Source organism: Schistocerca piceifrons, chromosome X, assembly GCF_021461385.2.
Source record: "Schistocerca piceifrons isolate TAMUIC-IGC-003096 chromosome X, iqSchPice1.1, whole genome shotgun sequence".
Taxonomy (NCBI): Eukaryota; Metazoa; Arthropoda; class Insecta; order Orthoptera; family Acrididae; genus Schistocerca; species Schistocerca piceifrons.
Window position 1 is genome coordinate 552712619 of NC_060149.1, and position 25938 is coordinate 552738556.

A 25938-nucleotide genomic window follows, 5' to 3' on the forward strand; every position below is an offset into this window, starting at 1 on the left:
TTCTGCCGCCAGAGCGCTCGAGAGCGTAGTGAGACAAAATGGTGACAGGAGCCGAGAAAGCGTATGTCGTGCTTGAAATGCACTCACATCACTCAGTCATAACAGTGCAACGACACTTCAGGACGAAGTTCAACAAAGATCCACCAACTGCTAACTCCATTCAGCGATGGTATGCGCAGGTTAAAGCTTCTGGATGCCTCTGTAAGGGGAAATCAACAGGTCGGCCTGCAGTGAGCGAAGAAACGGTTGAACGCGGGCGGGCAAGTTTCACGCGTAGCCCGCGGAAGTCGACGAATAAAGCAAGCAGGGAGCTAAACGTACCACAGCTGACGGTTTGGAAAATCTTACGGAAAAGGCTAAAGCAGAAGCCTTACCGTTTACAATTGCTACAAGCCCTGACACCTGATGACAAAGTCAAACGCTTTGAATTTTTGGCGCGGTTGCAACAGCTCATGGAAGAGGATGCGTTCAGTGCGAGACTTGTTTTCAGTGATGGAGCAACATTTTTTCTTAATGGTGAAGTGAACAGACACAATGTGTGAATCTGGGCGGTAGAGAATCCTCACGCATTCGTGCAGCAAATTCGCAATTCACCAGAAGTTAACGTGTTTTGTGCAATCTCACGGTTTAAAGTTTACGGCCCCTTTTTCTTCTGCGAAAAAAACGTTACAGGACATGTGTATCTAGACATGCTGGAAAATTGGCTCATGCCACAAATGGAGACCGACAGCGCCGACTTCATCTTTCAACAGGATGGTGCTCCACCGCACTTCCATCATGATGTTTGGCATTTCTTAAACAGGAGATTGGAAAACTGATGGATCGGTCGTGGTGGAGATCATGATCAGCAATTCATGTCATGGCCTCCACGCTCTCCTGACTTAACCCCATGCGATTTCTTTCTGTGGGGTTATGTGAAAGATTCAGTGTTTAAACCTCCTCTACCAAGAAACGTGCCAGAACTACGAGCTCGCATCAACAATGCTTTTGAACTCATTGATGGGGAAATGCTGCACCGAATGTGGGAGGAACTTGATTATCGGCTTGATGTCTGCCGAATCACTAAAGGGGCACATATCGAACATTTGTGAATGCCTAAAAAAACTTTTTGAGTTTTTGTATGTGTGTGCAAAGCATTGTGAAAATATCTCAAATAATAAAGTTATTGTAGAGCTGTGAAATCGCTTCAATCATTTATAATAACCCTATACATCTACATCCATACTCCACAAGCCACCTGATGGTGTGTGGCGGAGGGTACCCTGAGTACCTCTATCGGTTCTCCCTTCTATTCCAGTCTCGTATTGTTCGTGGAAAGAAGGATTGTCAGTATGCTTCCATGTGGGCTCTAATCTCTCTGATTTTATCCTCATGGTCTCTTCGCGAGATATACGTAGGAGGGAGTAATATACTGCTTGACTCTTCGGTGAAGGTATGTTCTCAAAACTTTAACAAAAGTCCTTACCGAGCTACTGAGCATCTCTCCTGCAGAGTCTTCCACTGGAGTTTATCTATCATCTCCATAACACTTTCGTGATTACAACATTCCCAAATTTGTCAAGTCCAGGGAAGTTAATATATATATTATTTTATGAGTAAAGTTGTGTGAACAACTTTTTTATAAAATGAAATACAAATTATGAACAGAAAGTCAATTAACCTTCGTGTAATGACTAAGAACCTTCGTTACATGTTTTTCAGTTTCAGGAGTAATCACAGAAATTCTTTGTTTTGAAATGCAAAATAAACAATTGAAATTGTCGTATTAGTCACTGTTTACCAACTAGCAAAATGATATTGCCATCCTTCATCACCTCAGTTTCCCAGGTAGAAAATCTGAAATATTCCAGTGACCTCCAGAAATTTGCAAACAAAACATCACAATCACTTTGTATTTCTCATACTCGTGTTATTTAGACACCTTTTTATGCACAGTTGACTTTGTGTTTTCTTTTTCTGTCACCTTTTCATCACAATAAATACAGGACAAACTCCTGAGCAAAGAAGTGATGTATAGCAGACTGTTTGCACAATGAGGCAACTTATGGACACAAGAACATACCTGTGTATGTGCGTTCTTTCATTTGATTTTTGTGCATTTGCTTTTATTTCTGTGTGTCTGCAATTGCACATGAGGAAAGGGGCATTGTGTGTAGACATGCTTTAAGATTCAGAAAAACACACTGCATCACAGAATTATAGAAGATGAATAAATGCTATCATATAGACTCAAATTCAAAAACACATTGATAGTTTACTACACCACCAGACAAAAAGTAAAGCACCCAGGAGAGGAGGAGGGAGCAAAATGAAACTTTTTGGGTTGGGAGGGTAAAATCAAACAATGGAAAATCCAGGATAGAATGTAACAATATTATGAAAGGGATAGTTGCTACTCACCATACAGCAAAGATGCTGAGTTGCAGATAGGCACAACAAAAAGACCTTCAGAAAGCGAGTTTTTGGTCCACAAGGCCTTTGTCAAAAATAGACATGTGGTGTTATTTGAGTGATTACAAAACTGAGGCAAATTTGCAAAGTACAAGGCAGTATGAGCCCACTTATTGGTATGATGTTGCACCCTGTCTGGCCTATAGGCATGCACTAATTCAGTTGGGAAGGGTGTCTTAAAGCAATTTTATCTACCCCTGAGGAAAGCTGGTGCGCAACAGTATACTGGAACTGAGGCATCTGGATTGGTCCCACACATGTTCTATCAGAGACAGATGTGGGGATCTTGCTAGCCACAGGAGTACCTCAGCATCACGCAGACAGTTAATAGATACATGTGCCATATGTAGCCGAACATTATCTTGTTGAAAAATGGCACCATGATACAGTCTCATGAGAGGTAACACATGAGGATGCAGAATCTCTGGAACGTGTAGTTGTGTTATCAGAGTTCCCTCAATTACTACCAACTGTGATCTGAAGCCATATACAATGGCTCACCAGGAGTAATACTGCCATACCTCTCCCAAACATTGAAAGAATGGGAACTCTCCCCTGGTCACTGCCATACTTGCTGATGACAATGTTCATCCGGGATAGTGCACAACTGAGATAGCTGAACAAAAAAAAAATGCTATTCACAACAGTCCATGCATCCCAATTACTGCACCATTGCAAACATAGCTGTTTATGTTGTGGTGTTAACAGCAGCCTATGCATGGGATGGTAATTCCCTAGTGTGGCCACTGACACAGAATGTTTCACAGAGTCCATTACTTTTTCCCAGATGGCAGGTGCAGATGTGAATTGTTGCACAATATGACGATTCACCATTATAGTGGTCAGATTTGGTCAACCAGATCTTTGGCAGAGTATGTCTGCCTGTGTATTCCATTGCAGCCCAATATTGTGCAACTATCTCATACAAATGCCCCACAGATTTGGATATTGCCTGATTTAACCAATCATCCAAATGGAGACCTACAGTGAGGCCCCTTTCATTCTTTTCTGAGGTTCTGATAATGCTGTCTCCCATGAGTATGCAGCATCTTTATGCATCTCACTGGGATCACCCAACATCTGACTCTGCTTATGCCCCTTATATACTCCACCAGGCCTGTTAACAACACTAAACACAAACAACACTAGCATTCTATTGGCTGTTGTCAGAGAGTAGTGCAACTCTAATCATTTATATTCCTGTTGGCGGTGTGTATGTGTATGAAGTTACATTGACTTCTGACTATGTTCTCTTTATGCTTCACTTTTTTTCAGGCAGTGTGTAGCAGATCATACACAGTGCTGTTAAGTAATCTTTTACATACTTAGAAAATACACAGAAAATCTCATCACACTGGATAGTTGAAAAAGATGCACTTAAGCAACAGTTGACAAATACTGTGAGAAATTTTCAAATCAAGTTACATATTCTTCTTGTACCAATATGTATTTTTCGAAATGTCTAAGGCAACTGTTTGTTTATATAAGAGAAAGATTTTATTTAATGTTCAGTTTGCAATTCTGAGAAAGGTGTAATAAATAACAAAAAAGAAAAAATTACTACTCATATATGCCCCTTGCTATTGTTCTTCTTCTGGTCAAGTCTTTTTCACATAATTTTTTTCCATGTTTTCATGACTATATAGCCTAAGTTTATTTTTTTTTTTTTATTTTACAGGATCTCAGATTCTTTTATTTGACTTTGGATTTGCTGGGTAAAGATATTTGGAAATGGTGCTTTAAATATGTGATAAAATTTTATATTTGTGAGTTAATCTCTTTTGATTTTTTTTGGATTTTTATTAAGTCACCAATATTTATCCTGGTTACTTTTATTTTCTTGTTATATTTTTCCTTTCTCTCTGCAGTTCTCTTTTTCCATTTATTTGTTTACTCTTGAGTATACCGCTTCTTTTCCCTCTTCATCATAATCATCATCTTCCTTCTTTACCAGAAACAATATGATCTCATCCTCCTTTTCCTCAAATTCTTAAGCTAACTCCTTCTCATTTAAAGACTTTGTACTGTTGATGGACACTCCCATTATTTATAATGAGTTATCTGCGGTCTTATATTTCCTGTTTCCACAATCATTTTGCATTTCTGATTTAGCTCCTTCCTTAATTATTTCTATATTGCAGCTGTCCTCATGATTATTTTCTCCACTTTCCCCACTACCAATTTCTACTTTTTCCTCCACATTTACTTCTATTTTCCACATCTTAAATGTTTTCTCAAAAGCTCATCCTTTGTTTTTCCTGATTATTCCTTATGCTTGAATTTCTTATTTCAAATCTGATCTCAGGTCTTCCAGATTCCTCTCCTGCCTGTTGTTTGCAAGTTTTATTTCTGTTTCAGTTTTTTTCTGTTACTTTGTCTGGCAATTTTTGCTTTCAATTGATTTTTGTTCCTTTCTATAAGCTCTGCTATCCTATGGATGCAATCTGTATTTTTTTGCAATCCAGTCTTTGGAGTTCTGTGTATTTGTTCTCACCCTCATCTTGCCTTGTCCCAGTGTCATCCCACCTTATCAGCTGGGATGCAGTTACATTTTCAGTGCCTCACCATCTGCTAGGATAGATTCCATGTGACTTAAATTTCCTGTTTGATAATCCTCCAAATATGATATATCCTCTTGTTTATTGCCTCTTAGTGACTCTATTTTAGTATTCTACACTCACAAATACTGGTCCAGAAGTATTACTCAGCACAGAGAAGTTTAGCATATTAAATTTCATCACATGCAGTTTTTATCATCTATTGCAGCAGTTCTAATTACTCTCCTACAGCCTGTGCAATACTCACATTTATTACTGTCTGCTGTTGTGTGCTGTGATGTTGCATCTGCCCCTCCAGGATGTACTCATCAATCTTCGCTCTTCTGTCCTCTTTCTTTGTTCTTTCCATAGTGTATCCACTTGTTTTCAGTCCAATTTTAGGCAAGAAAATTCATGTATTATTGTTGTCTTCCTCTTCATTGTAGCAGTCATATCTGAAGATTTAATCACTTCTGCCTGTCTCATTTGGCTCATTAACATATTTGAGGTGGTGTTTGCTGTCTAATTGATTCAGCATCCGACTATTTTAGACAACATTATTGGAAAAGTTACTGTTGAGATACAGATATCACTGCAATAACTTCCATAACAGTGTGCCTATGTGACATGTGTCTTCTCAACCTGATACTGCCACTCTTCAATATGACTGACTCAGTGAACAACTGTGATGGAAAGGGGTCATGAAATGAAACAGTTTATAATTAACAACAGGTTTATTATATCTTGAATTCATGAAAATATTCCTACATTGATCTAAAGTGTACTCAGAGTATGTGAACACTCAGAATATTCATATTTTCTCTTGAATTAGCCATTCCTCTTTTTGATTCAGTTTTGCCACCATAGAAGAAAAAAAACATTGTTCCATTGTGCACAGTACTAAAAATCAAACTCTACAAGCTTCTAACATTACCATGGAATTATAGATCAAACTTGAGTTTTAGCAAAATATTAAATTTATTATTTGCAGGTAATCTGATTGGAACTAACTGATGTACATCATTGAGAGTTAATAGCATCAGATGGTGGTGCAGGAATAAAATTGTTTATAAATGATACTTTTTTTTAGTCTGAGTTGATTGTTGCCTGGATTCAATCATCATAAATAATAATCTGAAAAACTGTGTACAATTGCACTTCTATTTAGTAACCCTTTAACTGCTCTGGACATGTTAACACACACGCCTTTGTACCTGTCCCTGTGTGCTCTGAATGTGTTCACACGTGCCATCAGTCCTTCTACCTGGTACTCTGAACGTGTCTACGTGTAGACATGTTCAGAGTACCAGGTAGAAGGACTGGTGGCGTGCGTAAACACGTTCAGAGCACACAGGGACAGGTACAAAGGCGTGCATGTTAACACGTCCAGAACAGTTAAAGGGTTAACTGCATTAGCACTACGTTTTTATAACACTGTTTTTTCACTTTCCGAGAAACTTTCCATATTTTCAGAAAATTAAAATTATACATTGTGTACTGATGAGTACAAAAATACAAAACCACTTTATGACTCACTCAAAACTACACCTTCAGCTTATGCCCTGCTACTACTGCCACAGTGATGCCACCATGGTATAAATAACGTACAGAAATTGCAATATTACAATCCAGTATTTGAACATGTACTTAATTTGACTTATAATAAAAAAGTCTTCACAAAAAGTCTGATACCCCAACACTTCAGAAAACAGAGGGAAATGTTGGATAAGTTTACTAATTTAACTGACGAACATTTTCGAGATGAATTTTTGCAAGTTATGTGCAATAACAATTACTTGTAATAAATTCTCAGTTATCATTAATTGTGTAATGATTATGACTCCTAAATTTTCACAGAATATAGAATAAATGCTGTACAAATTATTATAGTCAGTTATTTTGTCAGAACACTGTAAATATTTTTAAGGCTGTCATGTTATCTTCCAGAATGTTCCAAAACAGTTTTACATCCAACAATAATATTTTGACATCTCAATAGTATACTTTGTTTATAACAATATTCATGAACCCATGGAATATGTAAAGTACAGAAATAAATTATTAACAGTGATGATGTAAGATTACTATATTCAAAAGTTTTGGATCATGTTTTGTATCAAGTGATATAGTAATCTGCTGTATTACTAGCCAATCTGGCAGACTGATTGCCTTTGTGCCATTTCTACACATGCCAAAAGCTCATCTCTCTGCCATGTCACCTTTGATCTTGCATCCAGCAGACATGGGTAAGGGTAATATTTGATATGTCATAGCAGTATACAAGCACCACAACTTATTACCTCTGTCATTTCTGGTGTCATAGCCCTTTTTTCCTATTGCTTATGTATTAATACTCTTCATTATCATCTTGTAGTGGGTATTTCTGTCATTTGTGAGTTGCTGTATTGTGGAGGCTTTCTACCTCTGCATCAGAATGTGGGTATGCTGGTGCATAGACTTGAATAATGTTTATGGAGTATATTTTGTTTGGTTTTAAAACAAGGCTTGTTATTCCATCTGTGATAGCTTCAATATCTATAATATTGTTTTTAATTTTCTTTTTCCTGCAGCTGAATTTCCTTCTTACTCTGAACCTCTGCAGTGAAACATATTCCCTGATTTTTAATTATATTTGCTATTCACATTTTTCCACTCTTCTGGTATCCTAACTGCATTCCATTTCATGTTATTTAATTTCTCTTCCACCTCCATCAACCTATCTTAGGAAGCTGTATAGCTTTGCGCCGGCCGGAGTGGTCAAGCTGTTCTAGGCACTACAGTCTGGAACCACGCGACCGCTGCAGTCGCAGGTTCAAATCCTGCCTCAGGCATGGATGTGTGTGATGTTCTTAGGTTAGTTAGGTTTAAGTAGTACTAAGTTCTAGGGGACTGATGACCTCAAAAGTTAAGTCCCATAGTGCTCAGAGCCATTTTTTGTATAGCTCTGCAATTTTAAAAAGAAAACCAGCCTTTAGTAGTGATTCGATGCTGGTGTGGAGGCGTGCTCTCCTGGCCATTGTCAATTTTCGTGACTGGAGCCACCACTTCTCAGTCAAGTAGCTCCTCAATTTACCTCAAAAGGGCTGAGGGCAACCCACTTGCCAACAGTGATCGGCAGACCAGACAGTCACCTATACAAGTGCTAGCCAAGCCCAACTGTGCCTAACCTTGGTGATCTGACAAGAACTGGTGTTACCCCTGTGGTGAGGCCATTGGCCCCTACAGCTTAAGGAGAGGTGGTGGCAGTCATGCACTTATATATTTGTAAATCCATATCTCTGTCATTTTTTATTCAGTCTCACTGAAATTTGTACATGTATGTATAGGGATCCAATATGCTTTAAATAATTTTTATGGAATTGTTAATAACATTTTAAAACTGTGAGAGAATTTTGAATTTTTTAAGGTACACTTTTCAGTTTTTTCTACGGTAAAGTAATCTAGACTATAAATATACAATTAACTGCAGTAACTATTTGGTAGATTATTTCTATTGTTTTCTGCAATATTTTGGATTTGAACATTTTTTACATACAAATTTTCCATGTATTATCAACCATAAAACTGTCAACATCTAGATTAAATTTTTCCCCATTTAAATATTGCTTCCATGTAAAAGAATAGGTGTGCCAAATTTCATCAAGATCCTTCCAATAGTTTCTGATATATGTGTTCCTGAAAGAAGAAAACCTTAAGTTGCAGAAAAATCATTTTAAGGTTTGGATGTAATGTTTTAAAATTTTTTAAATCATACCTTAGTTAAAACTGCCCATATCAATATTCCAGTTCTTCCTCATCATCTGTTGCAGCTCTTTTAGCTCCTCTCCTCCATTGCCTAGCAGTTTTTTTTATATTCTGTACTGAAGTCTCTGCCTTTGTGATTCATTGCCTAGCGATGATCTGCTCATTGAAGACTCCAGGTGTAAAGCCCACCTTGCTGAGGATGTGAAGTCTTGCCACATTCCCATAATTGAATACTGCTACAGCTTCCAAAGCAGAAATCTTCACTACCAAATTGGAAACAAACACAGTCTTTGGACATATCTTCCAAATAAGACATTGGAAATTTCTTTTAGCTTCTGCGTTTTGCCATCAGACAGCAGTTCTGGTGAATCCAGTGTATGAAAAGTTGGTTTAATGGCCATTGCAACCTCATAAAGAAGATTATTTTTATGGCTGTAGCTTCCCCACTTTCCTTGCTTTGTTGAGGGTAGTGTCTGTCAGCAAGTAATGAAACCAAATGGCCCATACTGCCTTCCTCATACTGTCCAAATCTGTGAGGTTATTTCTAATTGCAGCACCATAATAGACTTGCAGGCTGTCAGTTCTTTTCTTTGGTAGTCTGCTTTCACCTCCCAGTTGCTTTCCATCCTCTAGTAGCTTGCCTTTATTCTCTGCAACAAGTCTTCTGAGTCATCCACCCATAACCTTCTGAATATGGCCTAAGCACTCTGGTTTTTTAGTAGTGCAGTCTTTTCCACAGGACTGACTTAACTTTGTGAGTTTCTTACCATTCTGTTTCTTTACCTGCATCATTATATTTCTTGTGCAAGGCGCTTGTGTTGACACTAATGACTGTTGAAACTCCATGCATTTTAGTGTGCTCCCTTTTCATGCAGGACTGTCACAGGAAACTGCTATATCTTTGATATTAACTGCCACACAATTTTCTTGAATTGCCCCCTGGACTGCCATTTTCGTGCTCTCTTCACTTACTTCTGCAACTATGTTGGGGAGAATAGTGTTAATTGCTGTAAATTGTAGGGGAGGACCAGGCATGTTGATAATACCACATAACAGGTTTCCACCATATCTTCCAATCCCTATACATCTTAGTCCATAAAAAAATCCCATATTGGCTTCATATATTCTAGTACTGGCCTTTGATGTCTTGAATGGTGTGCCAGCATCACAGTTTTGACATAAAATGTGCAATGTGCAAAACCAAACCCTCCCTCTTTCCATCGCCCACAAAATTCATATTTAATCCACAAAAAGAGCACTTGCAGGCTTTTCTAAGTGCTTCTGCCACCAATTACAGATCCACATTTCTGAAACCTGTATTTCTGCTATGATTTGTTTCTTCTGATACAATACCTTTTCTAAGTTTTAGTTTAGATGCACTTGGAGACAAGCTAATGTCTGCATCTGCAGGCCTTACCATAACCTTAATGTAAGTTTTTCGCTTCATATTGGAAATATGGAACTTACTATATTTTTGAATACTTTACCAGGCCTAGGCAGTGTAAAAAACGGTCAATTTATTCAACCATGCCCAAAGAATAAGGCAATAAATCCATCTTCACTCAAATTCCACCAAACAGCACAAAACTTGTTTACAATGCTCCACAGCCTTCTACAACACATTGCTTGTACCACAAAATGGCTCCACAGCACTCTGATGTTATATACAAAAAAAACCACAGCCTTCTAAAGCTATATTTTCCAGGTTCCTCCACAGGGTACCTTGACAAGTGGGCATTGCACATTACACTGCTTATGATTTTAATTTTTTATACCATTTGTAGTTTGAATATCAAAAAAAATTTTGGGATAATAATCTATCTCAATTATATTTAGTTTCAAATAAGAAAATAAAAAGATCTGTGATTTTTCATGATTTCTGTCACCATCTCCCCTTAAGGTCTCTAAACAAAATGTATTTTCCAGGGAACATTGTCCTGCCAGAACCTTAAAAGTTGCTCAGACTCCTGAACAGTTCCAAATTTCGAAATATCTATGCTCTAAACAGCATCAGCCCAGGCCTGAGTAAATCTTCTTATCAGAATGTGGAAGCAACATGACTAGTTTGCATGCTAATTACGAATCAGCAGAGCCCTCATGCCTCCAGTCAGTAGTTCTATTTAGCAATTATTTGCTGTCTGTGTGAATTTTAAAGTATTCCAAACAAGAAGGTTGCAAACATTGATTCACCACACTGTGTGCATTGGCGAGCAGCCAATCAACATTTGTTCCATTCAGAGCATTTGTGCTCATAACTTTGTGTCATATATCAATGTATTTCATGAATGATTGTAGAGAAAGTTTTTGATGTATTGTGTTGTGTCTATAAAATTGAGAGATGCTTAATGTACTAACTATGCGTAAAATTATTGCATACGTAGAAATTTAAAAATGGCATAATTATACTGAAGTTGATCATAGGACAGCTTCAAATCCAGTAACAAAATATGTTTCTACTAACCTTACTATATCAGTACAAAGAAAATTAATAATATTTGAGATCACATACTGGACTTTTCAGACATAAATGAATGTGAGAATCCTGGTGCTTGCAAAAGAAATCAGCGCTGTGTGAACGAGATGGGCTCCTATAGGTGTGTCAATCTTCTCCACTGTGCTGAAGGATATGAGCTTAATCCAGAGGGAACACAGTGTTTCGGTAAGATACATTACAAAATAAAATTTAATTGTGGAAGTCATCAGTTAACACTCTTTGTGTTTGTTTAATAATAGTTTGCATCTGTTTCACCAGGACTGCCAAAATGCCATTTTCTTTTAACATTAAAAAATTGTTCTTTTGTATCCAAAGCAAAATTTTTATGCCTTAATTACTACTTGCTTCCTGTGTCCTATCCACTGGTGCATATACATTCTATGACAAAAAAAAAAGACACATCACAAAGGAATTATCTGGATGGGATGGAAATCAGTGATGTAATGTACATTTACAGACAAACAAATGATTACAATTTAAGAAAAATAGTTTTATTCAAGAGAAAGAACTTCAAAAATTGAGCAAGTCGGTAACACATTGGTCCACTTCTGGCTCTTATGCAGGCAGCTGTTTGGCTTGGCATTGATTGGCAGAGTTGTTGCATATACCCTTAGGGATACCATGCCAAATTCTGTCCAATTGGTGCATTAGAGTGTCAAATTCCCTACCCGGTTGGAGGTCTCTGCCCGTAATGCTCCAAACAGTGTCAATTGCAGAGAGATATGATGACTTTGCTGCACAAGGTAGGGTTTGGCAAGCACAAAGACAAGCAGTAAAAACTCTCATTGTGTGTGGGTGGTCATTACCTTGCAGAAATGTAAGCCCAGAATGGCTTACCATGAAGGGCAACAAAATAGGGTGTACAGTGTTGCTGTGCTGTAAGGCTACCATGGATGAAAACCAAATGGATCCTGCTAAGAAAAGGAATGACTCCCCAGACCATCACTCATGGTTGTCAGGCCATATGGGGAGCAACAGTCAGGTTGGTATCCTACCACTATCTGGGGCATCTGCAGACACATCTTTGCTGGTCATTGGGGCTCAGTTTGAAGTGGAACTCATCGATGAAAACAAGTTTAGTCCAGTCAGTGAGATATCAGGTCAAAGACATGTTTGGACAAGCCCCTGACAGCAGTGGGATGCCAACCTGACTGTTGCCCGCCATACAGCCTGGCAGCCAGGTTCAATGGTTTGTTGTGTCATTTCTTTTCACAGCTGGAGCCCTTTGTTTGTCATCTGAGCACCCTTACAACACAGTGGCATGTTGGTGATATTCTGTGACGTGTTTTGTTGCCCTTTGTGGCAAGCCATCCTGGGCTTACACTTCAGTAAGACAATGCCCGCTCGCACACGGCAAGAGTTTCTACTGCTTTTCTTCATGTTTGCCAAATCCAACCTTGGCCTGGAAGGTCACCAGATCACTCCCCAATTAAGAACATTTGTAGCATTATGGACAGAGTCTTTCAACCAGCTTGGGACTCTGATGATCTAATGCACCAATTGGACAGAAATTGGAACACTACCCCTCAGGAGGACATCCACCAACATGATCAATCAATGCCAAGCTGAACAACTGTTTGCATAAAGGGCAGAGGTGGACCAACACATTATTGACTTGGTCAATTTGTTAAGAGCTTTCTCTTGAGTAAATCATCCCATTTTTCTGAAATTTTTATCATTTATTTGTCTGTATTTGTACATCACATCCATCTACTTCCATCAAATTCTGATAATTCCTTCATAGTGCGACATTTTTTTGTCTTAGTGCGTGTTTTACAGTATTTCATTGTAAGTTAAAGTACTATGAAATTTATAACGTGGAAGACACATTTGATGTCATATGTTTGTTGATTAAGTTTGTTTTGTTCCTCTTTTTCACCAAAGGAATTCAGCTTAACATATGAGTAAATGTTTGTAGAGTAGCACTACTCAGGCTTGTCACTATGTAGAACCTACCAAAAGTTCTTCTGACAGATCAAGCTTACTTCATCGTGTGAATAAAGGAGTCATAGTTCATTGTAATTCTTTTGATATAGTATAACCTCTCCACACATACAGCTAGGTTTATCAACACTGTCAAATGAGACCTAATTGTAAGATGTGAAGACCCATCACAGTTGATAAATTACATACCAAGGTAGTTTTATAATTACTCAAGTGCCAAATTTCAACTCATTGTATTTTTATAAAACTTGACATTATCAAACTTGTGGTGTATGTCATCTTAACTTTCAATATAAAATTTATTTGATCTGCAGATTAGTGGAGTAGCAAAACAGACAAAGGGATGAGATTTGCTGCCAAGGCAGTATAGTATTTGAAATAAACATTGGCCAGTTACATCTTACCCTCCATCACTAATGTAAATCATGGCAATGAATTTCAGTGTACTTACCAGTTGGTTGTATGGGATCAGCAGAGGAATATGGCTCAAGGAGGAGAAGTGAGAAAATTAAAAAATGGATGTATTGTGTTTGGATGTGTCCTTGAGAAAACCATTAATGAAATCAACTGATTTTGTGGTGTATGACCACTGACTGTCAAACATGTCCACAAATAATGGTGTACCATTTGCAACCATGTAACACTGCGTAAAAATAGTAATCATAAAAAGATCCTAACTGATAGGGACCAGGAACAAGTGTCATGCCTTGTCAGTGACAGTTGATTTCTAACTCAGTCACAATTTCTGGTACTGATGAACGCAGTTGATCTCAACCAGTTTCTGAGCAACCACTGTGAAGGGAACTGCATGCAATGGTCATTTTCAGTTGGACATCTTGCAAAAAATTGTAGCTCTCAGTGTCAAATAAAGTTACTCATTTTCAATGGGCCAAACAACAAAGAAAATGGAAAGTAGCTAATTGGAAGTGTGTAATGTGGCCCAACAAGTCATGATTTTTTTTCCTTGTTTTCAAATGATGGAAATCACTGAGACGGCACTGACAGCCCAATGAGACATTTAATCTGCAGTGTGTGGAGAGTGTCATTCAGGCCAGAAGTAGCTATGTGATGTTTTGGTATTTATTGTGGCATGATGTGAGCATGCTGATTTAGGTCACTGTGATCATGAACCAGGATGTTTATTTCAACATTTTCAGTGGCCAAGTATTGCCATTTCATCTCCATCTTTATGGTGAGTATCCTTTATTTCAGGATTACAACAGCCATGTTCATAGATCTGCACTTGAAATGTAGCAGTGAACATGGCTGCAATTTAATGACTCTACAGTATATAATCATCAGTTGGTTGCTTCAGCTGGATAAGGAAGAAACTGGTGGATTCTGTTTCTTGCTGAACTGGATTTTGTTCAAATGCGTGTGAATTCCTAAGGGACCAAACTGCTGAGGTCATCGGCACTAGACTTACACACTACTTAAACTAACTTATACTAAGAACAACATGCACACGCACACACACACACACACACACACACACACACACACACACACACACACACACACACACACACGGCGTGCTGAATTGAGGTCATTATCAAAGCTAAAGGTGACGTTACCTGGTATTAGCATGATGTCTTCTGGGGTGACTAATTTTTGGTCTGGTGTGCATAGAAACTACTTTTTTATAGTAATTTACTAAATCTTCTATAATTATGAACATTACAAATTATCACATTGCTTTACAGACATTGATGAGTGTCTCCTCAACAAGCATGACTGTGGACCTACTCAAATATGTCAAAATACAGCTGGAGGATATGCATGCAAGTGCCCAAGTGGCTACACCATCTGGAGAAAGGAATGCCATGATATTGACGAGTGTAATCGCTATTCAGGACAGGTAATTTTCTCACTTAATTTGTTTTGTTTTATAAGTCACAAATATCGTATTTCAGAATTATGTTAGTCATGTGAATTCAAAATGTTTTTAATTTTGATTGTATTTCCTATGAGCAGGTATGTGCCAGAAATTCAGAATGTCGCAACACCCCAGGTTCTTACGATTGTATATGCAAGGAAGGATTTAGACAGGAACCAGGAGGAAGAACATGTTTAGGTAATTTTAACTGTTGTATAGTATGTGTCTTAGTACAAATTTTCTTTATGGCTTGTTAAATATCAGCATTTTATCAGTTGGTGTTATTTACAAATGAAGTCATGCAATTTTAGTGTGCAGAACTTAAGGATGAAAGTAAACTTTCACATGATGTGTCACCATGATAACATGGCTTGATGAAACTTGGACCATATGTGGAAATAACTTCTACAGTATAGTACAGAAGTTAGCTGAAAGAAATATGCAACAAGACAAACAGAAATTACACTTTTACTCAAAGACAATAATTTCACTAAACTCACTGCAATTTATGATGGTCCCAAGGACATTACAGAAGATGGGACATACATTCTTCTTAATAGGGTGTTTGATCACCACAGATGGAAATGCATGCTTTGCAACATGCTCCCATGGTGGCCAAAGGTTTGGTAAGGAGTTCTTGTGGTACGGCAGTCATTGCTCCACCAGTGTGGTTGACTCTGCTGGAAGGTCGTTGGTGCATGTGTCTTGCCAATGCATCCCACACATTATTTATGAGATGTAAATTAGGGGAACAGGCAGGCCAGGCTGTTCACCAAATATACTCTCACTCCAAGAGCACCTCCACTTGTGCAGTTCGATACAGTCATGCACTGTCATCCATAAAAATGAAGTTAAGGTCAAATGAACCTATGAAGAGATACACATGAGGATGGAGTACAGTATGACAACAACGTTGTATGGTGAGTGTCACATGTTCAAAGATTTGTAGGTCAGTACGCCAATGCAGCATTATGCCTACCCACACCATAAAACATGGCCACCAAAGTGATCATGTTGGACAGTGTTCCTGGGTGCATTACATACCTGCATATGGTAAGAGGTGGGAACAGGTAGTACACAGAGGAGTGTTATCACACATGATCATTTTGGTGACCCAGATGTTGTGGTGTGGGGAGGCATAATGTTGCATAGGTGTACTGATATCTAAATCTTTGAGTATAATACAGTCACCAGTCCGTGTTATTGTAACACTGTACTCTTTCCCCCAAATTCATCTTTTCAAGGGTGCATTCAGCCCTCACTGCTTTTTATGGATGACAATGCAGGACCACATTGATCAGTGCAGGTGGAGAGCCTCTGGAACAAGAGGATATGCAGCAAATTGATAGGGCTGCCCATTCCCCTGACTTGAATCCCATAAAACGCATGTGGGATGCATTTTGGAGACATATTGCAACAAGTCTCAAGCACCAATGACCACCCAGCAGTTGTCAGCTGCTCTCATGGAGGAATGAAATGCCCAATGACAATGACTCCTTACCAACCTTGTGGCTAGCAAGGGAGCAGTTTGCAGAGCATGCATTGCTGTCCATGGTGGTCATTCACCTTATTAAAAACCATGTCCCATCTTTTTTAATGTCCAGGGGACCATCATGCAGTGACTGCACTGCAATTATTGACTTTGAGCAAAAGTGTCATTCCTGCTCCTCTGATTGTGTATTTCTTTCAGTTACCTTCTGTATTATAATGCAGCAGTCCTGTCTATATATGGACTAAGTGCCATCAAGCTACATTACTTTGCTGTGGGATATTATGCAAAAGTTACTTCCTTCCTTAAATTTTGCATGCCAGTGTATCTTGGTGTTGTGTATACTTGGTTATATCACATTTGTGATGGTCATTGTAGAGGTATCTAATTTTACATACAATGAAATTAATTAATATGCGTAAAAGTTAGCAAATTTTACAATAAGAAAATTTGTCATCTTTTTTCTATACAGAAATGTACATGTTAAATATTTTTTGTGTTTTGATTCCAAGATGCCCTGTGGTTTATGTTTTTGACTGATTCATCATACAATTGTTGTTCATAGAAAAAGGGAACTCAAGAATAAAGAAAGAAACTTATGACATGAACATCTTATTGGCAACTTTTAAGCTGTTTGCAATGCTAACAGTAATTTCTTTAATGAAATGTTTGAGAATATTTTGATTCCAGGAGTAGTGAAGTGCTCTTGGAAAATCTTATCCAACAGTTACTGAATATGTAGGTCAATAGTGACATACTTAAAACTGATTTAAGTTTTATCACCTTGAGATTCCTTTCCTATCTTAGTTGAGTACGTGAATGACAGTAAGCATTGGATTCAGGTGAATCATACCAAAAGAGGGAAGGGCACTTCATAGTAGTTCAAGCAAAACTGCTTGAATACTGCTCAGCAGTGTGGGATCCGTACCAGATAGGGTTGATAGAAGAGATAGAGAAGATCCAACGGAGAGCAGCGCGCTTCATTACAGGATCATTTAGTAATCGCGAAAGCGTTACGTAGATGATAGATAAACTCCAGTGGAAGACTCTGCAGGAGAGACACTGAGTAGCTCGGTACGGGCTTTTGTAAAAGTTTCGAGAACATACCTTCACCGAAGAGTCAAGCAGTATATTGCTCCCTCCTATGTATATCTCGCGAGGAGACCATGAAGATAAGATCAGAGAGATTAGAGCCCACACAGGGGCATACCGACAATGCTTCTTTCCACGAACAATATGAGACTGGAATACAAGGGAGAACTGACAGAGGTACTCAGGGTACCCTCGCCACACACCGTCAGGTGCCTTGTGGAGTATGGATGTAGATGTAGATGTAGATGTACAAGACACACAAAGAGAAATTGGAAGCCTGACACTCTGGTAGTGGTCATGATATTGGTTGTAGTAATGTCTCACTGTTTGGTGTGTTTGGTGACTGCCAACACACTTCGTATAACACACAGAACTAAATGCCAATTATAGAAAAAGTACTTGTGTAAAACATCTACTAGAAGAGTCATTTGTATAATGAAGAAATGTTTGAGAAACTGTAATTCATTTTTTTCTTTTATGTGGCAACTTTACTCTTTCATAAATGACAACTAAAAACTAAAGATGAATGACTGTATAAACTTTGTTGCATTTATGTAGTTATCACTCATGGTGATACAAATATTAGTTTTCAAAGACTATGGGTGAAGACATGCAAATCTTTATTGCAATCAAATTACCATATCACATTATATTTTCATGACCCTGAATGTGATAATTTAATGCCAGTACCTGTGTTAAATGTTGCCATTGTATAGTGTAATTATTGTATTCTTTTGAATGAAAGAGAGTAAATGTTTATCAAAAACTGTCAAGGGAATTCTTGGACTTAAAACCCCCTTGCCCCAATTTTTTCTATCTTATATTTGAGCAACTATTACAGTGCCATGAATCTGGTGAGACTGCAGAGAGAAAGTGATGTAGGAGCAATGTTAGTACTTCCCTTGAGTACAGTTTATAACTAAATCAGGATAGGCAGATTATGCCATGACTGAAATATCACCTTTTTGCAAAGCAAGATCATTAACAGGTGCTAGTGTGATGATACATGTCACAGGACAACTGGTATGAATCCTAGCAATGTGAGTTATGTGCAGCTAAAGACTCTTTTTATGAACAGCTTGAAGACACATATAGCTGAAAATAATGTGTCAGTGATTCTAGGAGATTTGAATGCCAAGGTGGGAAACCCTGTTGAGACCGAATGTGTTACAATCTACATGAAGAGTGTGAGGACAATGGATTGAGTTGGTTTATTTCACTATAAGCAAAAACATTTCCATAAACAACACCATATTCCTGTGAAAGAACATCCATAAAGGGACATGGAAATCTTTGGATGGGGACAACCAAATAGATCATGAACTTGTCCAAATAGGGCATAGCTCAGACATTAAGAATGTTAAAGTGAGAAGGAAGGCAGATATTGATTCAGACCAAGGTGGTGGCAAGGTGTAAGCAGAGACACTGACAACAACTTATAACCGTGTAGAAAGGGAAAGGAATTCTAATGTGGAACCAGTCATTACCAATGAGAGGGGAAGAACAGAATTCCAAAGAGAAATGGATGAAGGGAGGAGAATGATTGTCATTGAGGAGAAAGCTAGCTCTGAAGTGCAGTGGCAACTAATGGAAAGAACAATATCATGGACAATGGAATCCAAGCTAGAACTGGAAAACAAAGGTAGAAGAAGTGAGTGGTCTGATGATGACTGTGAGAAGGTGATTGACAGATGGAACAGTGCTGGGAATAAGATGCTCTAGGGAGAAACTCTGGCTGCCAGACAAATGTATAAAGAGAAAAGATTTAAAGCAAAACTATTTGCTGAAGGAAAAAGAGAGAATTTGGAAAAAAAATAGATTCAAAGACGCTGAGAAACATAGAAATGAAAAGGATATTAGAAGATTATTTAAGGGAATAAAAGAGATAAAATAAGGACGGCATTCTTGCACAGTGATATGTAGGGATAAATAAGGAAAGCAGATCAGAGGAAGAGCCAGAATTATAGAAAGCTGGGAAGAATATTTTAAAGAACTATTGAAATCTGGGGAAATCTAGGAATATGCAGAAGAACTGGTGGAACAAGTTGATAGCAATAATTATGGAGAGGAACCAACATTGGAAGAAGTGACTCTAGCTGGAGATGAGGAACTGTAGATCTGTGGGGGAGATAAGATCCCAACCGGGACTTGCACCCAGGATCTCCTGCTTACATTGCAGATGCTCTATCCATCTGAGCCACTGAGGACACAGAGGATAGTGCGACTGCAGGGACTTAGCTCTGGCACGCCTCCCGTGAGACCCACATTCTCAACTTATTGTCTAACCATGATTACTGGGAAACTATTTAGTTTTGGAATGTGAAACAAGTGCACCTGTCTTGGTCATAAGTAAGGGAAAAACAAAGTATATGATCAACTCCAGAAATAAAACAAGGTGAAGAAATGTTGAGCAGTTTGAAGGGTTTGAAAGAGTAAATTATTTTATGTATTTGGGAGGAATTGTTATGGAAGATAATATTTGACCAACAAAGATAAAGGCAAGAATAGCTGCAGGCAACAGATGATATTACAGTGTCCTTAACCTGCTACAATTGTGCAACATCTTAAGACAGTTGAAGATGGCAGTTTACAAAATGATTATAAAATCTGTTATTACATATGGATCTGAAACATGGACAATAACACAAGCCAGAAATACCGTGGATACATGGAACACAAAGTACTGAAGAAGATATATGGAGCAGTCTGTGATAACAGTGCTTGGGAAATTAGGACCAATCCAGATCTTCATGAACTAGGGATGAATGTTAAAGTGTTTGGGACATATGCAAAGAACGGAAGAACAGTGAATAACAAAGAAGGTGCTATTTGCAAAGCCAGAGTGTAACCGCTCAAGTCCAAGGTTGTGATTGCTGTATAATGTGGAAATGGATCTGAAAAGATTAGGAGTGCAGAACAGAAGAAGGCTGGTGAAGTCAAGAGATGAATGGAGGAGACAGGTGTTTGATGAGGCCCTTGTGATTCACAGGTGGCACTGGGAAAAAAGAAGAAGAAGAACAAGAAGAAGAAGTTATTTTCAACATTGAGATTTGAATTGAAGAGAAGTGGGCTCTATGCCAGCACTGAATTTCACCTTCTCACACTCTTATTTATCAACCTCATCATAATTATCATCAACCAACAACAACAGAGTCCTATGCTCTACAGGCAATATTCACAGCAACCTTCACTTAGCAGTTACATACATGACAAAATACTCACACTCCATGAAATAATCCTGCCATCACATGTGAATTAATATAAAATTTTCAGTTAGGTTGTCAAACATACTCTTCAGGCTTGCTAAGTGGCAATAATCCACAACTGCAATTTACTACCACAACTTTCTCACATCTCTATTGAAGATGGTGTAATTACAGTTTCCCAGTCTGTTAACAGATGAAAAAGGCTGGAAATTCAGTTAATTCCATATTGTGTGATAGTAATTATAAATATAAATCATCTTGTACTCTGTCTCTCAATAACTAGCAAATGCTCACTCTTTGTAAGTACTTGTATCAGTCTTTATTCTTTACAGATATTGATGAATGTTCAGAGACAGCAGGAATTTGTCAGCAAAATTGTATAAACTTATGGGGATCATATCGATGTACATGTGATGCTGGATATGTGCGTAATATTGATAATCGGTAAGCAAGATGCGTACCTAAATCTGCCTGCAGAAGAGATTGTTTCATATTTAAAATGTGTATTTTGGAATTAAAGTCTGTTTAATTTTCCACAGATCATGTGATGATATAGATGAATGTGAAAAATTCAAAGACCGTAAGCTGTGTGTTGGTTTCTGTACAAATGAACCAGGAAGTTACCGATGCAGCTGTCCAAGTGGTTATCGTCTTGGTGCTGATGGCAGAACATGCCATGGTATGTATTCTTGAGATTCAGTTACATCTTAAAGAAATAATGTCTGCCTTTGTGTGTGTGTGTGTGTGTGTGTGTGTGTGTGTGTGTGTGTGTGTGTGTCCTATCACATTTTTTGTCTTTTTTTTCTTTTTCCAATGAAAATCCATCAGAATGAATCTCTTGTGTATTTTACAGTCTTTAGAGTTTTAATTCACAGAATACATACAAAGTAATTAAGTTTAAGTCCTTTGCAGTTTTATAATTAGTGTTCAACTTGTAAAATGTTTTAGTATTTTATGGTTACTGATTTTCTTCTGTGTATCTTTTCTATCTTCCTAAGAATTTTCTTGATTTTATAATTTATTAGGAAGCCTATAAAAATAGAATAAATTAGGTTATTAGTAAACAAAATGATATGGAAAGGGGCAGACGTGAGAAATCAATAGCTTGAAAGGGAAAAAGAAGACTTAACTTCTTGAGTGGATCCTAAGATAGTGCAATGCAGCAATAAAGAATACTGCATACAGTATACTTGTGTGGTGTATCCTAGAGTACTGTTTCAGTGGAGGCACCTACAACCAAGTCGACATTACAAAAGAAATTGAATGAATTCAAAAATGTGCTACTAGGTGTTGGCACACACCTTAAAAGCATAATAGAGCTATTCAGGCAAGCTAAATGTGAACTTTTGGAAGAAAAATAACACTGCTTTTGTAAAAACCTTGTGGGTGAATTTAAAGAAGAGCTATTCACGAGTTACTATACAACGGTTCTCCTATTTCATGTAGACACTATGAGAATAAGTTAAAAAAAATTAGGATATGTATTGAGTGACAGTCATTTTTTTCCGTGATCCATATGCAAATGGAATAGGAAAGGAAATGGATAATATTGATAGAAACTATCTCTGCCATGCATTATACAATGTTGATTCGATGCATTTTCTTTGCACTGGAATATTCATATATTGAGAAAGAACTTAAATCTCAAGCATGTTATTGATCCATAACATGTCCCAAATTTGAAGTTGCAGACATTTTAAATGATAAATAGGGATTATAAATAAGTGCCAAGGATCTTGGAAAGATGGAAAACTTCAACAGCTGATTAAACATTTACTTCTAGTTACTATCTCTCAAAAACATATATAACCCATGGTACCGATACAAAAATGTTCAGTATATTTCATTTTATTAGCTGCCAAGCTGACCATATAGTTGTTTCAGAAATGGCATAAAACTACACAACAAGACTCTTAGTTAGTGTGTTATATCATAATACATACACTGCAATATCTCAGTGCTATCTCACTTATATTTTACCTATTTATTTATTTACACTTCAGTCAGTTTGTACAGCGATATTGAACACATCAAGTCATCGGGTATATTATATGCTGTCTGTACAAATGTGTCTAGTAAAGTCAAACTAAACCTAGAAACATTTTTGTGTAAAAACACCAATGTAGTTTAAACAGTACTCCCACTTCTTGTGTATGATGAACTCTGGAAGATTCTGCAAGGCAACTATAAATGTCTTTCTTTTAGCTGTGAATTTATTTTTCTCATTGACCTAACTAATTGATGTAAACTGACAACATACTATTCCATATGATTTCTCCCACGTCTTGGAGTGTAAGGCCCCTTTACGCATTCTACATAGAGGTCCCTACAGTTCTGTGTATTGTAGCTATTACTGCAGATATAATAGTCTGAGTTAGATGTGTTACCTTTCCTTGTCTTCCTTCCTTAATTTTGTAGCAAAATCATTTTTGTCATAACTCTCATTGTTCTTTTTCCCTTCATTATTTGAACAGAAAAGGTTATTATTTATGTTTAGATGTAATTTTTCATGTTATTTATCTTGTCCTAATTTCATTTTTATTAATTTGAATTCCTCATTGTAATTATGATTAATAACTCTTCATCTTCTATTTGATATTTTATTCATTTCTGTACTATCAGTGAAGATAGTATCACTTGTATGCAGTAACTGGTTTGGGTTGCGAAACTGCAAAAGTCATTCTCTATTTGATGAGAAGAGTGCTGCATGGAGTGGTGAGTTAACAAACCAACTGATATCCAGTAACCAGCCAAAGTAATAACAAGCCAAATTTCATAGTACCAGAGCAGAAATCCACAAGTGTAAATGAGATAACATACCCAAGTCAAATAATAGGTACTAACATTTCCATTACTAAGAGCTTCATTCAATGCACTGCATTGTCAGGGGGGGGGGGGGGGGGGGGGGGGGCTGCGACATCTGTTTAATGCACCTCCACAGAGATAGTTACCCTCCAGTGCTGGCTCACAAGAGGCCACACCCACCACACTCTACAATGATGCACTGCGCATACAGGATCAGAAGACGACGCTGTTTTGGTTTTGGACATAGCTAACGTCACTGCTTTCACGTCTGAGTCATTATTGGCTTCATAGGATACTACATCCTTTCCCCTTTTATAGGCATGTAGGCCTCAAAATGGCAGGGGTAGTGCTGGGAGCAATGTTGGGGGGCAGGGGGGGGGGGGGGGGGCGAGTGGCAGGTCTGGTCTACAGGTTGTGAAGTTATGGACTTGCATCTGACAAAATGAGTGCCAGGAGAGAGACAGAGAGAGAGAGAGAGGAAGCCAGAGCTCTGTCTCTGTGTGCATCAGCTGTTACTCTGTAATAGTTTTCTAAGGCTGTGCAGCTCACACCAGGTGTACAGGTCATAATGCCGCTCTGGGAACGGTATTTGTGTGGGCAGCGGTGAGGATGATGTTGGCTTATGTCTGCCAGTGGAACTATGTGTCCTTCAGATGTCCTGCATGTCTCTGTCCTTGATCATCTAGAATGGGGCACAGTCTGTGACAAATAATGTGGCTGAAGCTGATCCCTGTGGTATATCGGCCACAACTTCAAACCGACATCATCCTGTGGCATCACAATGCCTTGAATCCACCAAGTTTGGAAGCCCACAGAAGTATCAGGTGTGTGTGAGGCTCAGAATGTTAAATAATGTCTTGAGTCTGTTACCAAGCAAAATTTTGATCAGGTTATGTCTATTGATAAGAGTGAATTGATATGTAGCAAGGGAGCTAGTGAGGGTTTCCATGGATGATGTTAGTACTGTGACCTTTCACACTTGTATTTTTAAGTTGATGACTATTCTCTACACTTCTGATTTGGATGTTGAATGAAAGGGAACAGTGGTCATGTATTAGTTTTTGATGCAAGAATGGTAGTTGCAGTCCGTATTTTCTACTGCAGAATTGATTCTGGGTCACTAAACATAGTGATATACAAGCAACTTCATGCTGGATATCCTCAAGCAAGATGTGTGGAACAACTGAAGGATACATGTTTAGAAGAATGATGGGTTAATAACTCAACATTCTTCTTCTTCTGTATCTAAAAATATGATACTGTCAATAGTGCTGAGATGGGGTGCAAAGAAAAGTGTGTCCTATATGATGGACTGACACTTTTTTGCAGGTATTCTGGCCACTCCTAATTTACTGACAAGAGTACCCAATGGAGTAGCAGGTCCTGTCACTGACATGACTTAGAAGTAGATAAAAATATTTCATTCAATTTTTAAAAAAGTCAGTTTTGTGTGCTTACAAGTTACTGTAGCAGAAGCAGGAGCTCACAAAAGCTAAATAAAATTACAAAAATTAGTTTAGCTAGCAAAATAAAAATAGTCACTAATCCTTGACTCCCTACTTTTTCAACTAAAATGTAAGAAGTTGATGTGAAGAGAGAGACTGAATAGCAATAACTGATACCTTCACCTACATACATACTCTGCAAACACTGTGAAATATGTTGCAGATGGCACTACCCATTGTACCAGTTATTAGGTCTTATTCCTGTTCCATTCACATGTGGAGTGCAGGGAGGGTGATTGTTTAAATTCCCATGTCTGTTCTGTAGTTAATCTAATCTTATCTTCATAATCCCTATGGGAGCAATATACAGGGGCTATAGTATATTCCAAGAGTCATCCAAATAAATCACTGTACAAGAAACCTTCAAAATAATAACCAAAAAAGTAATGCAAAAGGTTTTAAAAATGTGAAACAGACAAAAAAGAACAAAAACACGATCAAAAAATATAGTCAGAATGTATGTTTTGATGAGCACTATTATCATGCTTTTCACTTGGCCACCACCTTGTGAAAGGTACCAAACAGATATAGATATGGATGTAGAATAAGTTCTTATTGTTGATGATGATGATGATGATGATGATGATGACGACGACGACTCTTGCATGTTATGCAGGACTGTATTTACAATCCATAGACACTCTAGGCTCAACCTGTGTTGTGAGCCCTACCAAACAAAATTTTGTGATAACTGCTGCATCCTGCTACTAGTGTGTGTGAGTGTGGCGAGTGTGATGTCACCACACATGTGTGCATGAATCAGATGCCAACTATAACAGCCTGGGCTGGCCTATG

General features: G+C 38.0%; 1 protein-coding gene across 4 annotated transcripts in view; it reads left to right on the plus strand.

Annotated features, from left to right (window-relative positions):
* LOC124722859 (fibulin-1-like) overlaps nt 1-25938 on the plus strand; it is a 649840-nt gene that overhangs the window by 600434 nt on the left and 23468 nt on the right. For all 4 annotated transcript variants that reach the window (XM_047247987.1, XM_047247986.1, XM_047247989.1 and 1 more), the window contains 5 exons: nt 11254-11391; nt 14874-15028; nt 15145-15244; nt 21166-21277; nt 21373-21512. In XM_047247987.1, the coding sequence (XP_047103943.1) occupies nt 11254-11391; nt 14874-15028; nt 15145-15244; nt 21166-21277; nt 21373-21512 (645 nt within the window). The remainder of the gene's footprint in view (nt 1-11253; nt 11392-14873; nt 15029-15144; nt 15245-21165; nt 21278-21372; nt 21513-25938) is intronic.